Below are 23859 nucleotides of genomic sequence, written 5' to 3' on the forward strand. Positions count from 1 at the left end.
CTCATGATCTTAAAAATCTTTTGATCTGAAGGCGTATGCTTAAATGTTTGAAATTAGTTTTGTACACAAAAATATATTTGTGCCACCATATTAATTTATTTCATTATAAAACTAAAATGTAATAAATATTTTTTTATTTTTTTTTTTTTTTTAAATTGATGATTTGGACCAAATAATGAAGAAAAGCAGCCAATAAGTGCCCAACATAGATGGGAACTCCTTCAATACTGTTTAAAAAGCATCCCAGGGTCATTTCATATTTTTCTTTGTTGCCATGTTTTGTTTAATGATTGTGCCATTCTGTTATAACCTACAGTTGAATATGAATCCCATAAGAAATAAAAGAAATGTGTTTTGCCTGCTCACTCATGTTTTCTTTAAAAATGGTACATATATTACCAGTTCTCCAAGGATATGCAAACTTTTGAGCACAACTGTGTATATATATATATATATATATATATATATATATATATATATATATATATATACACACACTATATTGCCAAAAGTATTCGCTCATCTGCCTTTAGACGCATATGAACTTAAGTGACATCCCATTCTTAATCCATAGGGTTTAATATGACGTTGGCCCACCCTTTGCATCTATAACAGCTTCAACTCTTCTGGGAAGGCTTTCCACAAGGTTTAGGAGTGTGTTTATGGGAATTTTTGACCATTCTTCCAGAAGCGCATTTGTGAGGTCAGACACTGATATTGGACGAGAAGGCCTGGCTCGCAGTCTTCGCTCGAATTCATCCCAAAGGTGCTCTATCGGGTTGAGGTCAGGACTCTGTGCAGGCCAGTCAAGTTCTTCCACACCAAACTCGCTCATCCATGTCTTTATGGACCTTGCTTTGTGCACTGGTGCGCAATCATGTTGGAACAGGAAGGGGCCATCCCCAAACTGTTCCCACAAAGTTGGGAGCATGGAATTGTCCAAAATCTCTTGGTATGCTGAAGCATTCAGAGTTCCTTTCACTGGAACTAAGGGGCCAAGCCCAGCTCCTGAAAAACAACCCCACACCATAATCCCCCTCCACCAAACTTCACAGTTGGCACAATGCAGTCAGACAAGTACCGTTCTCCTGGCAACCGCCAAACCCAGACTCGTCCATCAGATTGCCAGATGGAGAAGCGTGATTCGTCACTCCAGAGAACGCGTCTCCACTGCTCTAGAGTCCAGTGGCGGCGTGCTTTACACCACTGCATCCGATGCTTTGCATTGCACTTGGTGATGTATGGCTTGGATGCAGCTGCTCGGCCATGGAAACCCATTCCATGAAGCTCTCTACGCACTGTTCTTGAGCTAATCTGAAGGCCACATGAACTTTGGAGGTCTGTAGCGATTGACTCTGCAGAAAGTTGGCGACCTCTGCGCACTATGCGCCTCAGCATCCGCTGACCCCGCTCTGTCATTTTACGTGGCCTACCACTTCGTGGCTGAGTTGCTGTCATTCCCAATCGCTTCCACTTTGTTATAATACCACTGACAGTTGACTGTGGAATATTTAGTAGCGAGGAAATTTCACGACTGGACTTGTTGCACAGGTGGCATCCTATCACAGTACCACGCTGGAATTCACTGAGCTCCTGAGAGCGGCCCATTCTTTCACAAATGTTTGTAGAAGCAGTCTGCATGCCTAGGTGCTTCATTTTATACACCTGTGGCCATGGAAGTGATTAGAACACCTGAATTCAATTATTTGGATGGGTGAGCATATACTTTTGGCAATATAGTGTATATATAAACACACACACACACACACAGTATATATGTACATACATATATATATATATAAATAATTAGTAATTATGGCATTTTAAATTATAATCCAATTTATAATCCAATGCATTAAGTACTGCAGTGCATCTCCTCCTCATGGACTACACCAGATTTGCCAGTTCTTGCTGTGAGATGTTACCCCACTCTTCCACCAAGGCATTTGCAAGTTCCCGGACATTTCTGGGGGGAATGGCTCTAGCCCTCACCCTCCGATCCAACAGGACCCAGAAGTGCTCAATGGGATTGAGATCCGGGCTCTTCGCTGGCCATGGCAGAAAACTGACATTCCTGTCTTGCTGGAAATCATGCACAGATCGAGCAGTATGGCTGGTGGCATTGTCATGCTGGAGGGTCATGTCAGGATGAGCCTGCAGGAAGGGTACCACATGAGGGAGGAGGATGTCTTCCCTGTAACGCACAGCTTTGAGATTGCCTGCAATGACAACAAGCTCAGTCTGATGATGCTGTGACACACCGCCACAGACCATGACGGTCCCTCCACCTCCAAATCGATCCCGCTCCAGAGTACAGGCCTCGGTGTAACGCTCATTCCTTAGATGATAAATGTGAGTCCGTATGTACCATGGTACTGCTGCAGTATTTTATTAGTAAGGGTAGACTGCAGTAAGACAGTAGAAAGGTCTCTTTAGTGTCCTAAGTTTTTATAACTGTGACTTTAATTGCCTACCGTCTGTAAGCTGTTAGTGTCTTAACGACCGTTCCACAGGTGCATGTTCATTAATTGTTTATAGTTCATTGAACAAGCATGGAAAATATAGTTTAAACCCTTTAAAATAAAGATCTGTCAAGTTATTTGAATAAAATACAGTGTCCTGAAAAAGGGACGTTTATTTTTTTTTCCTGAGTTTAGAATATAAACAATGTTATTTTTAGAATATAATATATAACATATAATACCAAGCTATAATTATTATTATAATGATAATTTTGCATACATACAAATGGAGGCTAAAGAGCAGGCAAGCACAGAAGAGAAACTTCTTGTTCAAGAACCTTTACTGAGAATGTACTGAATTATGACACATAATGCAATTCACCTGTAGTCCCAATGTTGACGCATCCTGAGATGGTCTGAAATCATATGCAGCTTTCTGATAGGCCACATACACACGGCAAATAAATTCTGTTGTCACTTCATCCTTTAATTGCTCAATCCTGTTCTGTACCCACAACCGCAGTCTGCAACCAAATTAACTCCCGAAAAATGCAGGTAGTGACAACCATATTCTCAAAAATGTAATGTAGTGTGTATAGAGCCGAACTCAACAACTAGTTTTTAATGACGTGATCAATGGAGCGAGTGAGATGTGTTGATCTTCTCCTGATGCAAATCACACTCACAGAGTTATGTGTGTGTCTTCTCTCATTCATTCATTCCAGTCTGTCACTCCTCTATAGTTTCTCTCATCAGCCCTGTGGTCCGGGGATAACCGGTACATTACAGCAGAAACTATTTGATTACAGTCCAGCAAAAGCGCGCAAGCTGTTTAACAGCAGACACTTAGAAGCGTGTGAACAAAACACAGTGATTCCGTTAACGGCAGCTAACTAAACATTGTCGGATCTGTGGTACGTAATCTCTTTGCTCAAAAATGGGAAATACAAAAGGGTTAAGCTGGTGGCATTCACGTGTCTTGTTCGCAGGTGCAAGACGCTGCACTGTTGCTATGGTTATCACTTGTCAATCAACGCAATTGTGAAAGTCAGTCCTGTATTCCGTACACATACATGGAATGAATATTTAGGGGATTCACTCCTGCATTTAAATGCGGATGTCACACCCGAAAATGTGTAGTGTGTACGTGGCCATAGGTGACAATTCTTGCAAATTGTTCCCAGGTGACTGACAGGGAAGAAATAGTGAGAACGTCATATGCGTGTTCAACGAGACAGCTCGCGCCGTGCTCTTGAGTGCCAATAAACCTCTACACACAGCGAATCCAACACGCACATCGACGGCTTTTCTGTCATCTGTTCTTCAAAATATAATCAAGTGCACTTCTTCGAAACACGCGTCTTTGTGTAAAATGGTATTTCGGCATATTTTTTTAAATATCTGAACACAGGCAATGCACACTTTATAAAAAGCCAACTTTCACAACATGTGAGTAATTTGTTGAGCCTTTATGTAGACTTATATATGTGCATTACCCTAATGCAGTCAGCATTGGTGTGTATGATTCTAAGCTGCAATGTCCACCCCCCCCCCCCATTTATATTAATGCATTTTGTTCATTACATTTTTCTTTTCCCTCCAAAAGAAAAGTGAAGTTTGTTGAAGTTACCTTATTTTGAAACTGTTCTTGGTAAAGTTTTTGAATAAAACAAAATATAAATTTCACTTACGTGTCATACATGTTATTTTTAACTTACATTTTCATATACGAGTAATCAGTTACTTGTGTTTTTGTAGTTTCGAGTACTCAACTAGAAAATGCCCATCCCTACCGCAAGCCAAGCAGGAGTTATCAGTAGTGTTATACGAGTTCAGTACCTCAGCATTAAGATTGTCAGCTAGGCTCTGCTGAAACTGGCTCTCGATGGGGTTCTGTTGAGTCAGCAGCGTCAGGTAGTGGCTCAGCTTGTCATGGGTTGTGATGATAGTTCCCTCACCGTACTTGTCAAACTGCGGTCTCCCGGCCCGACCGAAGATCTGCATCACATCCAGGATACCCAGATCCACCAGAGCACCACGCTTGGCATCATAGATATTAGTGCCCTTATACCAAAGAGACATTGGAGTCATTCAAAGATGATCCTACAACACCATAATCCAGAGGTTCCAGCATGACGTTAACATGAAATCCAAATTGCAATTTCTGAGTGACAGGATTTTTTTAGAAAAAAATGTAGGATGGGACTTTTTATCCATCAGGAATTGATTGGAAGATAAAAAATGTCAGCCTAAATGCGAGTTTGCCAAAAAACAATGACTTAACAGCTATTATACTGATAAAAAATAACCCTTGCAACCTCAGTGATGTCACTCATAAAGGAAAGCCATTTCAGAGTTTTAAAGTTTGAATTAAGATTACAAAGACAAAAGTTTTTCTTTGAAAATACTTACACTGATGAATCATTCTCAGTACGACCAGTGCATTAAGAAGGTAAATAGGGTTTCATGTTGACTTTATGGTATAGTTCACCCAAAAATGAAAATTCAGTCGTTGTATACTCACCCCTGTGTTGTTATAACCCTATATGACTGACTTTCTTTTTCTTAACACAAAGGGAGAAGTTGTGAACAAATATGCTCAGTGATGTCATACAATGGCAGTTTATGGTGACTACCTCTTCAAGCTTCAAAAGGACACAAAAGTATAATTCAGAAGTCTAATAATTAATTGTATGCACCTCATGCCTTGTTCTGAAGCCATTAAATGGTCTGAAAACGAATGTATTATTTAGTGAAACTCTTGACCAACCATTGATCTCTTTTGCGCGTTTATGAGAGTGCACAAGAGCTGCAGTTTGCGCAGTCCCTGACTTTTCCCCCCAAGTTTGTGACTTGCGAGATGTGGCGTTCAAGCAAGAAACTGCTTTGTTTTGCTTTAACCGGACCAGCAGCGATATTAACAACAAAACACACAACACAGCTGCACACAAACTAGAAAACAGAACTTACAAAACAAGTCTAAAACCTTTGAAGTTGACTTTTGTTTGAACCAGAGTACTCGGAAATTAAACAGGAGATCAAAGGTTGGTCTGTTTCTCACCAAACCTTATCGTATGGCTTCAGAACAAGTACGAGTCGCATACAAAAATTTATTAAACTTCTAAATTATCCTTTTGCGTCCTTTATGAAGCTTGAAGAGGTGGTCACCATAAACTTCCATTGTATGACATCACTGAACACTATTTATTTTTTTCACAATTTCTCCCTTTGTGTTAAGAAAAAGAAAGAAAGTCATATGGGGTTATAACAACATAGGGGTGAGTGAACACTGACTGAAATTTCATTTTTGGAACTATCCCTTTAGCGCAGTGTTTCATGCACACACACACACGTAAGATCACAGCAATGAGCTCTAACCTTGATGATAACCGCGTGAGCGGGTAAGTTAACGCCCCAAGCCAGTGTGGCTGTGCACACCAGCACTTTCAGGTAACCTCTAGAGAACATGTTCTCCATGAGCGTGCGGTCCTGTCGCAACATTCCGGCGTGATGAATCCCAAAGCCGTCAGGAAACATCTCCCTCATCTGCTTGTTTCTGGAGCGCTGTACCTGTGGAAACACATCACAACGCATGATAAACAACAAACTGGCCAGGAATAAGTGCAGCTCATCTGGTGAGCACTTATACTCAGTTTGATAAATGAAAAATTTTGAGATTCTATATTTTAATACAAATTGCTTAATTGATTTACTTGCTAAAATTAGATTGAGTATTTGATTATTCGATTGTATTAGGTGTGTCATTCACATATTACTAATACAGTATGTTAATGTTTATTTATTATTCAATTTTAATTTTCATTTTATTTTTGGTATTTTGCCACTTTTATTGAGAGGTACAGTAAAGAGAGGACAGGAAATGATCAGGAAAGAGGAATTGGATGACTCGATTTTGGGTCTGTCAAATGAAAGCAGCTCAACGTAGCACACGACGTGTGCTAACCACTAGGCCACAGCTCTAACATACAACAATATTCATATTTTTATAACATATTAAACATTGGTGCTGCCGTGTTAATTCGTTTGTGACTGTGCATAAGAACCAGTACTAAAGAGGGCTTCTGCTAAATCAACTTCTCAGTAAACAAATGGCCAAGGCTGGGGTGGAACTACATTTGTCCATACAATCGAAGATGGAGATACTGAAAAAAAAAAACAGTCATTATCTTTGCAATTTCATTAGTGTCGCAGAAATTAAGCACGCAGAATCTGTCTTGAGTATTCAACAAGTTTTGAACCTATCCAGCAGAACATTTGCACACACACTGTGGTGTGAGATGTGTGTTGTGTTGACTGTTGATGAGGGTCGTGACCTGTGCTGGCAGTAACGTCTTCACCATCAGACGTTTTGATCTCAGTCTGACTGAGTCTAAATGGAGGTCAACAGCAACAAGCCCCAGTGCTGTAGAAAACAGCCTATTACAGACAGTTTGTCCCTCAATAACACACACTGAATACCAACTACACACAAAACCTGCCTTACTGCAGTCTACCCTTACTAATAAAATACTGCAGCAGTACCATGGTACAGTGAGGGTATCAGTGGTACTCATGGTACTGAATAATTACTATATCCATATGCCATAGAATTCATGTGGTGGTACTACGTTATTTCAAAGAATACCATGGATTACAATAACACATGTCCAAAAAACATGGTATTTCTATAGTGCATAACCAAAAATACCTATGGTAGTTCCATGTTTAATGTCCAAAAAAAAAAAAAAGAAGAAAACTTTTTATTGCTTTCTTACGGAATGTTCCTTTGAGAGTTTGTTTTATTTTAATGCATACCATTCTGTTCTGCTTAAGAATATTTTCCTGTCGGGGCCTGGGTACCTCAGCGAGTATTGACGCTGACTACCACCACTGGAGTAGTGAGTTTGAATCCAGGGCATGCTGAGTGACTCTAGCCAGGTCTCCTAAGCAACCAAATTGGCCCGGTTGCTAGATAGGGTAGTTCCATGGGGTAACCTCCTCGTGGTCGCCATAACGTGTGGTTCTCGCTCTCGGTGGGCGTGTGGCGAGTTGTGCGTGGATGCAGCGGAGAATAGCGTGAAGCCTCCACATGCGCTACGTCTCCGCAGTAACGCGCTCAACAAGCCACGTGATAAGATGCGTGGATTGACGGTCTCAGACGTGGAGCCAACTGAGGTTCGTCCTCCACCACCTGGATTGAGGCGAATCACTACGCCACCACGAGGACTTACAGCGCATTGGGAATTGGGCATTCCAAATTGGGGAGAAAAAAAAAAAGAATATTTTCCTGTCTGGAGATCAGTATACACTGTGATTATAAAGGCGTTTTGAATAACTATGATGGCATTCACTAAATGTTACATATCACAGGTGTAATCCATCCGATGCGATTTAGATAAATTACCGTTGGTTTACCACTCATTATTTTAACGCTTTAATGAATTGCTCCATCATAAGAGGTTCGGATCTAAAAAATCTCTTCTATTTGCGTTCATCTGTTAGTTCATTCAGGTCTCTGATCAGCAGGTCTCTGTGGATGTGATGATTGTATCAAAGTTATTATGAGAGCTCTGCTTGTGAGATGTAATGTGACCTGTGACATAGCGACAGTGTTTGGGGAACAGAGAGGACTATACTAACTGAACTACATCTGACTTTTCTAAATGTACCTGCAGCTGGTTTTTGAACACACAGCCAACATACACGTATTCTGACACTCAAAGGAGGGATGCATCATTGTCCTATTAAACCATGCTATGGCAAAACATCACCAGTACACAATTTGCTCTCTTTACCACCATGGGGCCCTTTCAAATGTGATGTAACAAAGGTAGGCTTTAATTTATATGACTGAAGCAGTCATAAATGCAAAATAAAAATGATAAATTATTATAATGAACTACATTTTAACCTTTTCTGAAGAAAATGTGAATGGTGCTTGTACATACAAAACACACCTCCACAACGCATAGGTGTTGTGGGTGGTTGCCAGGGCATTGTTATGTGGTTGCTAAGTTGTTCTGAGTGTTTTTGATATGTTGCTATGTGGTTCTTTGATGTTCTAATTGGTTTCTAAAGCACTAAGTGTTTGCTAAGGTTTTCTAAGAGGTTGTCAAGCACATTGCTATGCAGTTGGGAATTCTAGGTTGCTGCGCAGTTGTAAGTAGTGGTGGTAAGCATATTGCTATGTGGATGCTAGGGTGCTGCAAGGTGGTCGCTTACTACACTTCATTTTACTTTATTTTACTGTGTCCTTGTTACCCACATTACATGCTTCTGTAATTAATTACTTTAGTTATAACAATACCTAATGGCAGCTCCACAAAACAAGTACTAAGTAAGTATTGTGGCGGGGTGTGCAAGAAACAGACACAGTGGGTGTGGTGTCAGGCCTTGCAGAGGCATTTATTTAAAATAATAAATTACATAAAGTGTTCAAAATAAAGGGCAATCTGGCATCATCGCGGTGAATGGAGCTATGTGAAGGAAAGGTGGTGATGAGAGGGTAAGGTCAAGGTATAATGGGCAGGATCCGGCAGCCGCATGCGCTCCCCTTCTGGGTCTGGGGCGCTTGAGGGGAAAGGCAGCCCAGCTTCCTGGCCCGTCGGCCATGACACGTACTCCAGTCCCTGGTGTTGCATCTAATTCTTGCCTGGGGTCCGGAGTGCGGATCAGGCGACACATCTAATTCATGCCCGACCCTTCCCGCTCCATTCCTGGACCTGCGAGGATATCGGCGTGAAGAGACCGGTCTTTAAAGGCAGCGGTGATGAGGCTCTCCGTTGACTTCATTTGTGCTTCATCACGTGCTGCCAAATGGGGAATAGTCACTGCCCACTCCAGTTGTGAGTCTGGCTAAAAAATGGCTCTCTGAAGATTTGGGGCGATGATGATCCAAGAGAGGGGTGTGTCATTCCGTCACAGTATATTAAGTTTGGAGATTGCATAAATATAGGAGATTGTTATTTCCGGCGCCATCTCGGGTGGCTACCTACCAGTGTTGCTCCTTTTGCTCTTTTTTTTTTTTTGCTTTATTTCTTACTGTCTTGTTATAGTAATTTATTATACTTTAAAGCAGGAGTCTTCAACCATTTTCAGGCCAAGGACCCCTTGGTGGGTAGAGAGATAGAGCCTGGACCTCCGTTACATGTTGCATAAAATTGAGTGTTGTGCTTTATGCCTATAAAAACATGTATGATGGTAGGCTACCATATTATTGTATGTACACACTCCATGATGTTTACATTGCAAAGCCATTGAAATAATCATTAAATGCTTCCCTGCTGAAAAGACCAGCTAAAACCAGCATAAGCTGGTTGGCTGGTTTTAGCTGGTAGTCCAGCCTGGTCATAACTAGTCAGGCTGGTTTTAAAGGGGTTTTGAACACTTTTTTAGCTGGTCATGCTGATCTTAGCTGGTCAGGGTGGTCTTAGTTAGTCAGGCTGGTCATAGCAGGTCATGGTGGTCTTAGCTGGTCAGGAAGGTCTAGGCTGGTCAGGCTGGTCTTAGCTAGTCTCCTAGCCTGGCCAAGCTGGTTTAAGCTGGGAGGCTAGCTGGTCTTCCAGCCTGAGCAGCTAAAAAGTGTTCAAACCCCCTCTGAAACCAGCTTACTGACCAACATGGCTAGGCTGGGCGACCAGCTAAAACCAGCCAACCAGCTTAGGCTTGTTTTAGCTGGTCTTTTCAGCAGGGACAGCAGGGGTCTGCAACATTTCTGACATGAAATTACATTTTTAAATGTCCTTGTTAATCCCTGTGCCAAACCTCCTCCAAAAAGAAAGAAAAAGACAGACAGACAGATAGATAGACAGACAGACAGAAAGACAAACAGACAGACCCTGTAGGCTGTCCTCTGCTCAACCGCACAGTGCGACCAACGCAAAGCAGACATATATACTCACGCGACCCTCCACTGCAGCGCTGCTTAACCTGATGTGTGTCGCGCATTGAGCAGCTCTTGATGAGCAGTTGTCGTGTGAAGTGTTCGTCCGGGCTGCGTGTTTCTACTGACGTTAAGATTTGGCATGCAGCTGCGAAGGACTTCAACATGTGGATAGACAAATTCATACTCCTCTCTCTCTCTCTCTCTCTCGCTGTTGCTTGCGTGCGAGAGTGATTATTACAAATGCCAACAGTGGATCAAACAATTTGCGGACCCCTGTTGAAGACCCTTGCTTTAAAGTATTTAGTGGACAATGAGGTGGAATGAATTGGTTTCACATCCACTTTTAGTTTTCTTGTTGCTGGAATTCTGTAATTGTGCCATAGCCTTGTCATGGCAGAGGTGACTCAAGGATCTATTATTTACACCAGGGACCAGCTAATGAGCATCCGACAGTGTGGTATGGCCAGGGTGAGTTTGGAAATCCCCAAGGAATTGAAGAGGAAATATTGTGGATGCAGGGCCAATGCCAAAAGTAAATTAGGTACAGACCGTATCTTCCATCTATTATAATGGGAAATGTGAGATTGCTGGAGAATAAAATGGACGAGTTAATATTACTCATGAGAAGCAATAGGATGTTTTGTGAGTGATGTGTTATGTGTTATACTGACACCTGGATGCATGAAAATATACCAGATTCTAGTGTGAGTTTAGCTGGCTTTCAACTGTTCAATGCGGCAGGAATCGCACCGAGAGTTACAAAGGATAAAGAGGGGGAGTAGCGATTTCACATAACTGTGAACGAGCATGTGTGCAACCCTGACATTGAACTGTTAACATTAAGTCTCCATCCATTCTACTTAACCAGAGAATTCTCCCAGTCCATTTTGTAATTTTTTTAATTCCTTCTGCAGCTAATGCTTCGCGGGCCACTGATGTCATCAACATGGTGGTCGCAAGGCTACACACAAGCACTTTCAAAGTGATATCTGGGGATTTTAAATCACGTTAAGCTGACAACGACTTTACCCACCTTTGCCAGAACAGGGAAAATGAAATCTTGGATCTATTGTTTGCAAATTTTAAAGAACTCTATAGTTCTTCCCCCTCTGGGTGGATCAGATCATAATCTGGTCTCACTTAAGCCAAATCAACATACCTGAAAGTCAAGTGACAATTAGTGATGATTAAAACTGTCCACAGATGGATGTGGGAAGCTGAGGAGACTCTCCAGGGCTGTTTTGAGGCAACAACCTGGGATGTTCTTTGTGACGCTGATGGGGAGGATACATATGCACATACAGACTTTGTTACTGAATACATTATTTTCTGTGTAGAAAATGTAGCCCCAGTGAAGACTGTGTGCTCTTTCCCAACAATAAACCGTGGGGGACTAGGGACATCAAGGCAGTATTGAACAAAAAAAGGAAGCCTTTAAGAGTGGTGATGAGGAGGTGAAGAAAGTGCAGAAAGAACTGAAAGTAAAGTTCATTGAAGACAAGGAGTGCTACAGAAGGAAACTGGAGCAGAAATTCCATCAAAGGGACATCAGGGAGGTGTGGAGTGGTATGAGAACCATCACAGGCCATGGAAAAAAAGCTGACCATATAATAGAGGGGAACCTGTATACGTTTTTTTTTTTGTTTTTTTTTAACAGGTTTGACAAGATGAATTGTGTCCAATCTCCACCCAGTTTCTCCTGTGACTCCCCTTCAAAGCCCAGTTCTCCCAAACTGCCAACCTCCCAGTTCTTCACTATGTCTCCTTGATATCTCCAAGGGCTTTTGCACATCCACATCCACCTCCACCTAAACACTCTCCCCGTTCCCCACTTTCTACATCACGGCTCTTTACCAACTCTGCGGAGTCAAAAATTACTGCATAGGAGGTAAGAAGAGAACTGTGTCCAGGTAAGGCTGTGGGACCTGATGGACTGATGTGCTCAGGGATATGCAACTCAGATGTGTGGGGTTTTTCAACTCATCTTCAACCTAAGTTTGCACCTGTGGATGGTACCTGTTCTTTGGAAGACATCATGCCTGGTTCCAGTTCCCAAGAAACCACAACAACCACTCCTAGTGACTATAGACCAGTGGCGTTGACTTTGAATGTCAAAGTCACTTGCAAAGCTGTGTATGCACCTACGTTCCTTAGCTGCGCCATCACTGGACCCTCTGCAGTTCGCCTATCAGGCATGTATTGGAGTTGAAGACACCTTTACTTTTTTGCTGAACAGGGTCTGTGGCAGGAAACCCTGTGAAAGTCATGTTTTTCAAATCCTCCTGTGCTTTTAACACCCTACGACCTTACTTACTCAGCAATACACTCCTGGGTATGCAGGTGGAAGCTCCAATGGTGGCTTGGATTACCAAATATCTTACTGGTCGGCCACATTATGCGAGGCTGCAGAACCATGTGTGACACCGTGGTGAGTAGCACAGGGGCACCAAAGGGGACAGTCCTTTCTACTTTCCTGTTGATTCTTTACACCTCAGACTTTAGTTTTCAGATGACTCTGCTATTGTGGGTTGTATTAGTAGGGTACAGGAGGATGAGTACAGGAGTGTGTTGGACAGTTTTGCGGAGTGGTGTGAGCTGAATTACCTCAAACTAAATATCACAAAGACTAAGGAGCCGTTGTTGATTTCAGGAGGCAGAGAACCTTCCCAAGTGCAGTGAGTATCAGGGGAAAGGTGGGGGACATTGTTGAGGAGTACAAGTACTTGGGTGTCTACATTAATAATAAACTGGACTGAAAAAAGAAACAAAGAAATAGACTGGACTAAAAACATAGAGGCTGTGTACAGGAAAGGTGAGAGCCACCTGTACTTTTCTTTAGGAGACTCAGACCATTTAATTTCTGCAGACCCATGTTGCTAATGTTCTATCACTCAGAGGTTGATAGTATCATCTTCTACACTGATGTGTGCTGGGGCAGACAGGTAAAGGAAGCCGATGCCAATAGACTTAATAAGCTCATTAGAAAAGCTGGCTCAGTCCTCTGAATGGAACTGGATTCTTTGATGGTGGTGTCTATGAAGCGGATGTTACAGAAGCATCTCAGTATCATGAACAATGCCTCTCAACACCTGCATGCCATGAGTTATATTGAAGCACCTTCAGTTGTGAATTAAGACCACCTAGGTGTACTCCTGAACGTTATAGGATTACCCTGTGGGATTAATAAAGTTTTACCCTTACCCTTGTTAGTATTACTCAGTAACCAACCATTAAAATACACATTAACATGAACACTGTGAACTAAAAAGTATGACCATAAAGACATTAAAACGGCCTAAAATAATTTGCTAGTCTTAGTTGGTTTAAGATGTCCAAGTTGGTGTTCAGCTAGTTTAGCATTTCAGTCAGATGGTCTCGATTTGACCAGCTGAAAAGGGCTCAAAACCCTTTTAATCCAGCAAACCAGACAAGACTTGTCCAGACTGAGAGACCAGCAAACCACCTTAAGCTGGTTTAAGCTGTTTTTTGTTTTTTAGCAGGGATGTTTTTCCTTGGTGCAAAAAGAGAAAGTTAGAAACATGTATGTCTTTATTTTCGCTCAATGTGGTTTGTTCACATCAACTGCAACATGACCAGCATGTAAAGCCATTGTGCTTCAGCTTCTATACCACACATTCCCTGCATTCACTGGCAGCTGAAAATTCATCATGCTGAAAAATCAGTAAATATTCACAATAAATAAGAAGGTAAACTAAAGAAAAGCACAAAAACGCATGTGAGAGCATGTTTAAGATGTAGAGGAGCAGCATACATTCTCCAGGGCACAGCGAGGCCATCAGAGACTTTAATTGAAACGCTAAGGTTTGCTTTGAGGTGTCACACTGTATTAACGTGCTGCTCGGCGAGTGTAAGTTAAAGTGAGGCCAGGGCAGCCGCTCGCGTTCAGAGGTTGGATTTGAGATGGCAGCATATCGGCTCTGTGATCAGGCCTGATTAAGGGCCACTGAAGAGAGATTATTTCCCCGTGCACTAAGCAGAAGCCGTGGCTGCCTTCTGCCGGCCATGGCAGACAGCGCTGATTAGCCATTACTCTGCCTTAACACAAGCAGACAGTAGCCATACCGCACGGAGACAGAGCACGCACCCCGGGTACTGAAACTTGTCGAGATGTGGGTGCGAGCAGCCTGCAGCCATCGCAAACGCAACAACCTGTTTCTCAAATAACACCCAGGACCTTGAGAAACACAGTGTTCATGAGCAATGCCATTAATTCTGCTAAATGAAAGAACACAAGCTCATTTGTGGCTCAAAGACATTACGAGTCTTCATAAATTTGATTTGACAGAGACATTAACTGTGCATTAGTTTTGACACTCAAATGTCTGTCATTTTGTCTCTCTCTCTCTTTGCTTTTGACACTTTGTTATTTTTATAACTTTCCCAAAGTGCATTTTTAACCTTTGCTGCCTCTCAGTATTCAAAAATGCTTATTTAACTACACATTTCATTTATGGGAAATGGCCCCAACTAGATTGACAAAGCAATCTCAGAGATCTGTCACTTGCTTACTCAGCACTTGATTACTAGTTTCTCACTAATCCAGAATTAGGTTTAATTTACAATAAAGGAAAGGAAAGGAAAGGAAAAGGAGCAAAGAAAAAAGGTAAAAGAAAATGGAAGGGGAAGGGAAAAGGAAAAGCAAAGTAAATGTAAAAGAAACCGGCAAGGATGAGGAAAAGCAAATGGAGCACAGGACGGAAAATAACAAAATGGCTAAATGAAATGGAAACATTCGGCGAGAAAGGGAAGGAAAATGAAAGCAGACGAAAGGACGAGAAAAAGGAAAAGAAAGAGAATGAGAAAAAAGAAAAGGGGAAAAGAAAAATCAAAGGAAACTGGAAAGGGAGAGGAAAAGGAAAGGGGGGATGGGAAGGGGAAAGGAAATTGAAAAAAGTTAAAAGGGAATTGAAATGAAAGTAAAAGGGAAAAGTAAAGAAAAATAAAAGGATAAGAAAAAAACATAAAAGGAAATTGAGAAGGAAGAGGACATAGAAAAAAGGAAAGTGGAAAGAAAAAAGGAAAGGAAAAAAGACAGGAAAGTAAACAAAAAGGAAAGGATGAGGAAAAGAAAAGGGGAAAGGGAAGGGAAAAGGAAATGGAAAAATAAAACAGGGAAAGGAAATGAAAGAACAAAATGAATTGGAAATAAAAAGGGAGGAATGAAAGGGGAAAATGAAAAGCAAAGGAAAGTAAAAGGAAACTGAAAACAGATGAAGAAAAAGAGAGGGGGAAAGGGAAAATGAAATGGAAAAGGGAAAAGAAGTAAAAGGAAATTGATAAGAGGAAATAGAAAAAAAGTGGAAAGAAAAGAGGAAAAGAAGAGAAAAAGACAGGAAAGTAAACAAAGGAAAGGATGAGGAAAATAAAAGAGGGAAAGGGAAGGAAAAAGGAAATGAAAAATTAAACGTGGAAAAGGAAATGAAAAAAGGAAAGAGAAAGAAAGAGAATGAGCAAAAAGAAAGAAAAAGAAGGGGAAAGGAAAAAGAAAGAAAAGGAAACTGGGAAGGAAAAGGGGAAAGGAAGGGGAAAGGAAATTGAAACAAGTTAAAAGGAAAAGGAAATGAAAGGAAAAGTAAAGAAAAAGAAAAATATAAGAAAGGGGGAAAGAAAAAAAAACAAGAAAAAGAAAGGGGAGGAATGAAAGGGGAAGAGGAAAAGCAAAAGAAAAAAGGAAACTGACAAAAGATGAAGAAAAGGGAAGGGAAAAGGTAATGGGAAAAAATGAAATGGGAAAGGGAACATAAAAGGAAATTGAGAAGGAAGAGGACATAGGAAAAAAAGAGAGTGGAAAGAAAGAGGAAAGGAAAAAAGACAGGGAAGTAAACAAAAAAGGAAAGGATTAGGAAAAGGGGGAAAGGGTAGGGAAAAGGAAATGGAAAACAAACAGGGAAAAGGAAAAGAAAGAAAAAAGAATGGGTAGAGGAAAAAGACAAGCAATACGGAAGGGACAGGAGGATGAGGGGGGAAAAGGAGGGAAAGGAAGAGATATGGAAAAGGAAAGAGGAAAGAAAAGGAACAATTTATCTCAGTTTCGATGTCTGCTTTACCAGTCACAACAACTGAAAAATGTGATTTCTAAGGTAAAACCTAAATGATTGAAAATCAAATCAAAGCGGTTTTGGAAAGAAGAGCTTTACTTCCACATGCCTACACAGAGACTTGGTCACTGCTTGGTGGTCTTAGTTTTGTAGATGAGGCAATAAAGCTTTTCAGCACACAATAATGACAGAGAAGATAAACAATAGAAATTAATTAGCAAAATCCTGTAGACATGTCCCAAAAGAGAAACTCTCTCCCGTCAGTGAGAGAAGGCCTGCTGTCATACCTGATGTTGCTTTTTCCGAAAAACAACAAATCCTTCTCAACTCCTGACGTTCCGGTCGCTTCTAGTCTTAATGGGCTGAGACAGCTTTATTCATCAGCACACACATCAGCAGCACAACTATTCTACTAATTCTTCTTTTGTGTTGCCCAGAAACAGCTAACAGCATATGGGTTTGAAACCATGTGAGGGGGAATAAATAATCCCAGAATTTTCATTTTTGGGTGAACTGTTTCTTGAGGACTGACATGTAGTGCCTGAATCTCTAGTGTGTGACATAGACTGAGTCTGTTTGCAGTACCACCTGTGAGCACTAGGTGTCTCCTTTCATCCACCATTGAGACAGAGTGTGTGTACAGTACTGATGCAGAGAGAGAGGGCAGTGTGGTGGGCTGCATGAGCATAACAGAGGGGCTCTAGTATGAACGAGTTTTGTCTTGGGGCATGACAGAGCTGACACAGGCCACGTGATGTTTGAAGCAAGAGACCGGTCATGTTTTAAACGCTGAGCTGAGAAAATGCCTTTCTTTTGATCTCTTTAAGTAGTCTTGCTCGTATTTTCTCTAACCTTGCATAGATTTGTTCAAGGTTTTACATTTTGAGGATTAGGGCATGCCACATATCCTGTCCATGATGGCATCTGTATAAATTGGCTAGCTTCTCTCAAGTGACATGAATCTGTGCCAACATACTGTATGCATTGATTTTCCCCTGCTGATTGTGACCCTATCAAAACAAGGCCGCAACCTTACAGCCATGACGTCAATTTGTAGGCGAATTTTGTTCTACAACATAAATGACACATTTTCATACCTCAAACGTGAATTTTGAAGCCACCGTGTTTTTAAAAAAAGTATACAATTCAATACGGCTTTAAAATTAACGTTTGAGGTATAACTGTGTGTAATGTATGTTGTAGAACAAAACATCCACGTGTTTACCACAGACCTTATTTTACTCATAAGTTCAAAAACCCCATTATAAAAACCCATTGGAAAATCCTGAGAGAACCCATGGCGAATTAGACTTCCGGGTTTGTGGACTACAAGCTGAATAGCTCTATCAAGTACTATGAAACAGTAATGACACTCTGTTAGTTTTAAACTGTAAATACTGACGTCTCTGATGTAGCTGGTTATGTTTGTATACTTTTCTATACTATTGGTATGCTATACTGCTGGCTACAAAAGCATCATAATAGTTGAGAAACACCTCATATACAGTCAGGTACAGTCGCCCTAATACTGTAATGTCACACTACTGATGAATGGGATATGAATACTGAAAGGGCATCTGATAGGATCTCTATCCATCATTAATAGATCGAGTCCTTCACACAGATCACCCTGAACACTGGACTTCTGCATCTGCCCATCTATCATTTAAAAACTTCAGCACAAGAACACGGAACTTTACAATCCACACACAAACAAGAACAATATTCACCATCAAATATCAATATAAAACATACTAACATACTAATGACACTAATTAAATTAGCTTTTATACTGAGCTAATAAAAACCATCACATCTGTTGTAGGTGGAAGCCAATTAGTGTGACGTGTGATCTGTGTAAGGATGTATCGATAGTACTTTACTGCTGCAATATACATTTCTGCACTGACTACAGAGTTCCCACTACATTTAACCAACGAATTTCTATGACTTATCATGTCATTCATGATTACTGGATAAGGATTTAGAAAAATTATGTTAAAGAGATAGCATTCAGAAAGAGCTAATTCTGGTAGATTATTTTATTGTTGAGCCTGAATAAAATATACAAAAAAATAAATAAATAAAATATTGAAATGATATATATATTCATTGAAATTCACTTCCATAACTTAAAAAATCCCCCGAGAGTTCCTGTTTTCCATGACTGGGGGAACCCCAAGAACATTTTAGAAAATGATTTCCATTTTGCTAATAATAATTTAATCAGAGTATTTTTGCAGACTAAGTGTTTTTGTTCATTATCAGAACAGCCCTCTGACTGATATTAACAAACCATATACATACTTAACCAGTTGTCACACACACCCGCAAACACACACTCATTTGGAGATTTGTGCTCTTTAGCAGTAAGCGCTTGGAGTCGCAGGCCGAATGAAGTGCTTATAGAGGCTCTTATCAGAGAGAAATGCATTAAGATATCTGAGCCTGATTGACAGCCTCTACAAACACACATCAAGCACTTTAATGGGCTATAAACAATCCCACTTTACACTACTGACCTTACAGGTGATCTGCTACCCCCTCCATATTCATATGTGGGATTAAAAGAACATAAATATTAATGAAGGTGATTTTCATGAGTAAATAAGCTGTGTATTATCAGTGGGCGAGTGGTAAGGTGTGAGGATGTTTGTGTGGTGAAGGTTTAAGCAGAGATATAGCGATCTTATAGAACACGTTAACTCACTTTAATCCTCACAAACACACTTAAACTCCAATACCCTTATCTGAACTATCAGACTTGGGCTCTTTGCTCCTGAAGAGCGACAATCTACAACATATCAACCAAAAAAAAAAAAAAAAAGAAAAAAAAAGAGGAAAAAAACAAATGGTACTCGCAGGTAAACTTCTACAGATGCACGTCATCAGCTTTTCTGTCTTTTAATCTATCAATATAAATTTATTTTTAAACATGATCACACAGGATGTGTTGTTTAATGTTATGTTACTTGTATAATGTGTTATAATGCACTTTATATAATCAGATTACTTTTTGAATGTTACTTTTCTGGGAACAGTTGTGTTACTTTCGTAACTGTTGTGGTTACAGTTATGTTATTTTGTAACTGTTGTGGTTACAGTTATTTTACTTGTGTAATTGTGGTTACAGTAGTGTTACTTGTGTAACTGTTGTGATACACTTGTGCTACCTGTGTGATAGTTGTGGTTACAGTAGTGTTACTTGTGTAACTGTTGTGATACAGTTGTGTTACCTGTGTGATAGTTGTGGTTACAGTAGTGTTACTTGTGTAACTTGATACACTTGTGCTATCTGTGTGAAAGTTGTGGTTACAGTAGTGTTACTTGTGTAACTGTTGTGATACACTTGTGTTACCTGTGTGATACACTTGTGTTACCTGTGTGATAGTTGTGGTTACAGTAGTGTTACTTGTGTAACTGTTGTGATACACTTGTGTTACCTGTGTGATAGATGTGGTTACAGTAGTGTTACTTGTGTAACTGTTGTGATACACTTGTGTTACCTGTGTGATAGTTGTGGTTACAGTAGTGTTACTTGTGTAACTGTTGTGATACACTTGTGTTACCTGTGTGATAGTTGTGGTTACAGTAGTGTTACTTGTGTAACTGTTGTGATACACTTGTGTTACCTGTGTGATAGATGTGGTTACAGTAGTGTTACTTGTGTAACTGTTGTGATACACTTGTGTTACCTGTGTGAAAGTTGTGGTTTCAGTAGTGTTACTTGTGTAACTGTTGTGATACACTTGTGTTACCTGTGTGAAAGTTGTGGTTTCAGTAGTGTTACTTGTGTAACTGTTGTGATACACTTGTGTTACCTGTGTGATAGATGTGGTTACAGTAGTGTTACTTGTGTAACTGTTGTGATACACTTGTGCTATCTGTGTGATAGTTGTGGTTACAGTAGTGTTACTTGTGTAACTTGATACACTTGTGCTATCTGTGTGAAAGTTGTGGTTACAGTAGTGTTACTTGTGTAACTGTTGTGATACACTTGTGTTACCTGTGTGAAAGTTGTGGTTTCAGTAGTGTTACTTGTGTAACTGTTGTGATACACTTGTGTTACCTGTGTGATAGTTGTGGTTACAGTAGTGTTACTTGTGTAACTTGATACACTTGTGCTACCTGTGTGATAGTTGTGGTTACAGTAGTGTTACTTGTGTAACTTGATACAATCGTGTTACATGTGTGATAGTTGTGGTTACAGTAGTGTTACTTGTGTAACTTGATACACTTGTGCTACCTGTGTGATAGTTGTGGTTACAGTAGTGTTACTTGTGTAACTGTTTTGATACACTTGTGCTACCTGTGTGATAGATGTGGTTACAGTAGTGTTACTTGTGTAACTGTTGTGATACACTTGTGCTACCTGTGTGATAGATGTGGTTACAGTAGTGTTACTTGTGTAACTGTTGTGATACACTTGTGCTACCTGTGTGATAGTTGTGATTACAGTAGTGTTACTTGTGTAACTGTTGTGATACACTTGTGTTACCTGTGTGATAGTTGTGGTTACAGTAGTGTTACTTGTGTAACTTGATACACTTGTGCTACCTGTGTGATAGTTGTGGTTACAGTAGTGTTACTTGTGTAACTGTTGTGATACACTTGTGTTACATGTGATAGTTGTGGTTACAGTAGTGTTACTTGTGTAATTTGTGATACACTTGTGTTACCTGTGTAATAGCTGTGGTTACAGTAGTGTTACTTGTGTAACTTGTGATACACCTGTGTTACCTGTGTGAAAGTTGTGGTTACAGTAGTGTTACTTGTGTAACTGTTGTGATACACTTGTGTTACCTGTGTGATAGATGTGGTTACAGTAGTGTTACTTGTGTAACTGTTGTGATACACTTGTGTTACCTGTGTGAAAGTCGTGGTTACAGTAGTGTTACTTGTGTAACTTGATACAATTGTGTTACATGTGTGATAGTTGTGGTTACAGTTGTGTTACTTGTGTAACTTGATACACTTGTGCTACCTGTGTGATAGTTGTGGTTACAGTAGTGTTACTTGTGTAACTGTTGTGATACACTTGTGCTACCTGTGTGATAGATGTGGTTACAGTAGTGTTACTTGTGTAACTGTTGTGATACACTTGTGCTACCTGTGTGATAGTTGTGATTACAGTAGTGTTACTTGTGTAACTGTTGTGATACACTTGTGCTACCTGTGTGATAGTTGTGGTTACAGTAGTGTTACTTGTGTAACTTGATACACGTGTGCTACCTGTGTGATAGTTGTGGTTACAGTAGTTTTACTTGTGTAACTGTTGTGATACACTTGTGTACATGTGATAGTTGTGGTTACAGTAGTGTTACTTGTGTAATTTGTGATACACTTGTGTTACCTGTGTGAAAGTTGTGGTTACAGTAGTGTTACTTGTGTAACTTGTGATACACCTGTGTTACCTGTGTGAAAGTTGTGGTTACAGTAGTGTTACTTGTGTAACTGTTGTGATACACTTGTGTTACCTGTGTGATAGATGTGGTTACAGTAGTGTTACTTGTGTAACTGTTGTGATACACTTGTGTTACCTGTGTGAAAGTTGTGGTTACAGTAGTCTTGTGTAACTTGATACACTTGTGTTACCTGTGTAATAGCTGTGGTTACATTAGTGTTACTTGTGTAACGAGTGATACACTTGTGTTACCTGTGTGATAGTTGTGATTACAGTAGTGTTACTTGTGTAACTGTTGTGAATACAGTTGTGGTAGAAGTAATTTTACATGCACGATATATCGGTAGCCAATATATTATTGGCTGATAACTGGGAAAATAAAAATATTTTTATCGTGCCGATAGTGGAATTGCCACCAATATTTTTGCAGATAATTTGTTTTGGTTTATTTAGAATCTCTGACTGCCTGCGGCTTCTCTACTTCAGGCATGGACTCTGGATCATCTTCTGTAAGTAACAACATGTCAATTTCCATTTTCTGTTTACCATATGTTTTATAAAGCAATAAATGAAAACGCAAAAACATGTATGTTTTTATTTTTTATTTTTTATTCCCTTTTCTCACCAATTTGCATGCTCAATTCCCACTGCACTCTAATTTCTCATGGTGGAGGAATTCGCCTCCGCTTCTGAGACAGTCAGCCCGTGCATCTGATCACATGTCTTGCCAAGGGCGTTAGCGCAGAGACGTAGCGAGCATGGAAGCTCACACTATTCACCACGGCATCCACACACAACTCACCACATGCCCCACAGACAGTGAGAACCACCTTATAGCGACCACAAGGAAGGTAACCCACGTGATTCTACCCACCCTAGCATCCGGCCCAATTGGTTGATTAGGAAGCCTGGCTAGAGTCATTTTTGCTTCTTACTTCATGAAACAAACAGAATATGGAAAATAGTGTTTTGTTACTTACTGCATCACAATCAAAACAAGCCTAAACACAATGTAACATGGTGCATAGATCTTGATATAATTCTCACAGAGTGAACCGAGATGGCTAAAAACACTAGTTTGTGAATGAAACAAATGTGCTATTTTAGGAGCTGAGACTTTTCTAACATTATGATTCATGACTATTAGATCTGTTCGATGTTACCTATTCCCATTATGATTACTGGTCCTCATTCATGAAACATGAGCAGAATTTTTTTTTGTGTAAATCGTGCATCAAGCCGTTCTGATGTAAACTGTCGGATTCATGAAAGTTTTCGTATTTTCAAAATGTTAATTAATACAAACTAAATTTACACCTGCTCCCAACCACGTGTAAATCGTGCATAAGACATCCAAATGTGTTCTTCTTTCAGGCAAACTGTCATGACTAGGTTTTGCTAAGTAAAATTAAATAAGTAATGAAAAACAAATATTAACCATAAAAAATAAATTAGTGGGGAAAAAAAAAGAAAAAGCATAAAAAGCTTTGTTTTCTTTTTAAATCATAGCATATTCTTATTTAGAGACGTTTTCTTTACTGTTTGAATACATTTTTTCAAAGTATAATTTTTTCCCTGTGCTGCTTATCATTTTTTCAGCAGAAATGCTTGATTTTTCTCGAAAAAATGAATGCCCTCTTACGTGACTGGTTGGACAGTTTTTATTTATTTATTTTTTATATGAGCTCCATAATTTAGGTTTCATAATTTAATAGGCATCGCTAAATCACATTCAGCTGACAATGTATGGTCAATGTTAATACTGTTAAATTCATAAACAAACAAATCGCAGGCAGGTGTGTACACAATACAACAGGGAAAAATTGTAAATGCCCGCACATTGTTGTATATCTTGCAAATCGGTAATATCTTACAGCGTTTTGGTCAAAGATCTTCTTCTGGCATTCTATTAATTTCTCGAAAGATTCTTCCAGTTGCAAGTATATCACTGTTACCATCAAGATTTACCCAAGATGATTCACGCTGGCGATGTGCTGCGAACTGAACCAGAGAAGGTTAATTGTGGTGGACATTCTCCTCCAGCGTGAA

At 40.0% G+C, this 23859-nt stretch overlaps 1 protein-coding gene across 1 annotated transcript in view; it reads right to left on the reverse strand.

Annotated features, from left to right (window-relative positions):
* The window catches only part of ascc3 (activating signal cointegrator 1 complex subunit 3), a 295431-nt gene that overhangs the window by 90933 nt on the left and 180639 nt on the right, over positions 1-23859 (reverse strand). The window contains exons 15-16 of the mRNA XM_051720604.1: positions 5841-6032; positions 4302-4526 (exon numbers count right to left, since the gene is read on the reverse strand). Of these exons, the coding sequence (XP_051576564.1) occupies positions 4302-4526; positions 5841-6032 (417 nt within the window). The remainder of the gene's footprint in view (positions 1-4301; positions 4527-5840; positions 6033-23859) is intronic.

The sequence above is a fragment of the Myxocyprinus asiaticus genome, chromosome 16 (assembly GCF_019703515.2).
Source record: "Myxocyprinus asiaticus isolate MX2 ecotype Aquarium Trade chromosome 16, UBuf_Myxa_2, whole genome shotgun sequence".
Lineage (NCBI taxonomy): Eukaryota > Metazoa > Chordata > Actinopteri > Cypriniformes > Catostomidae > Myxocyprinus > Myxocyprinus asiaticus.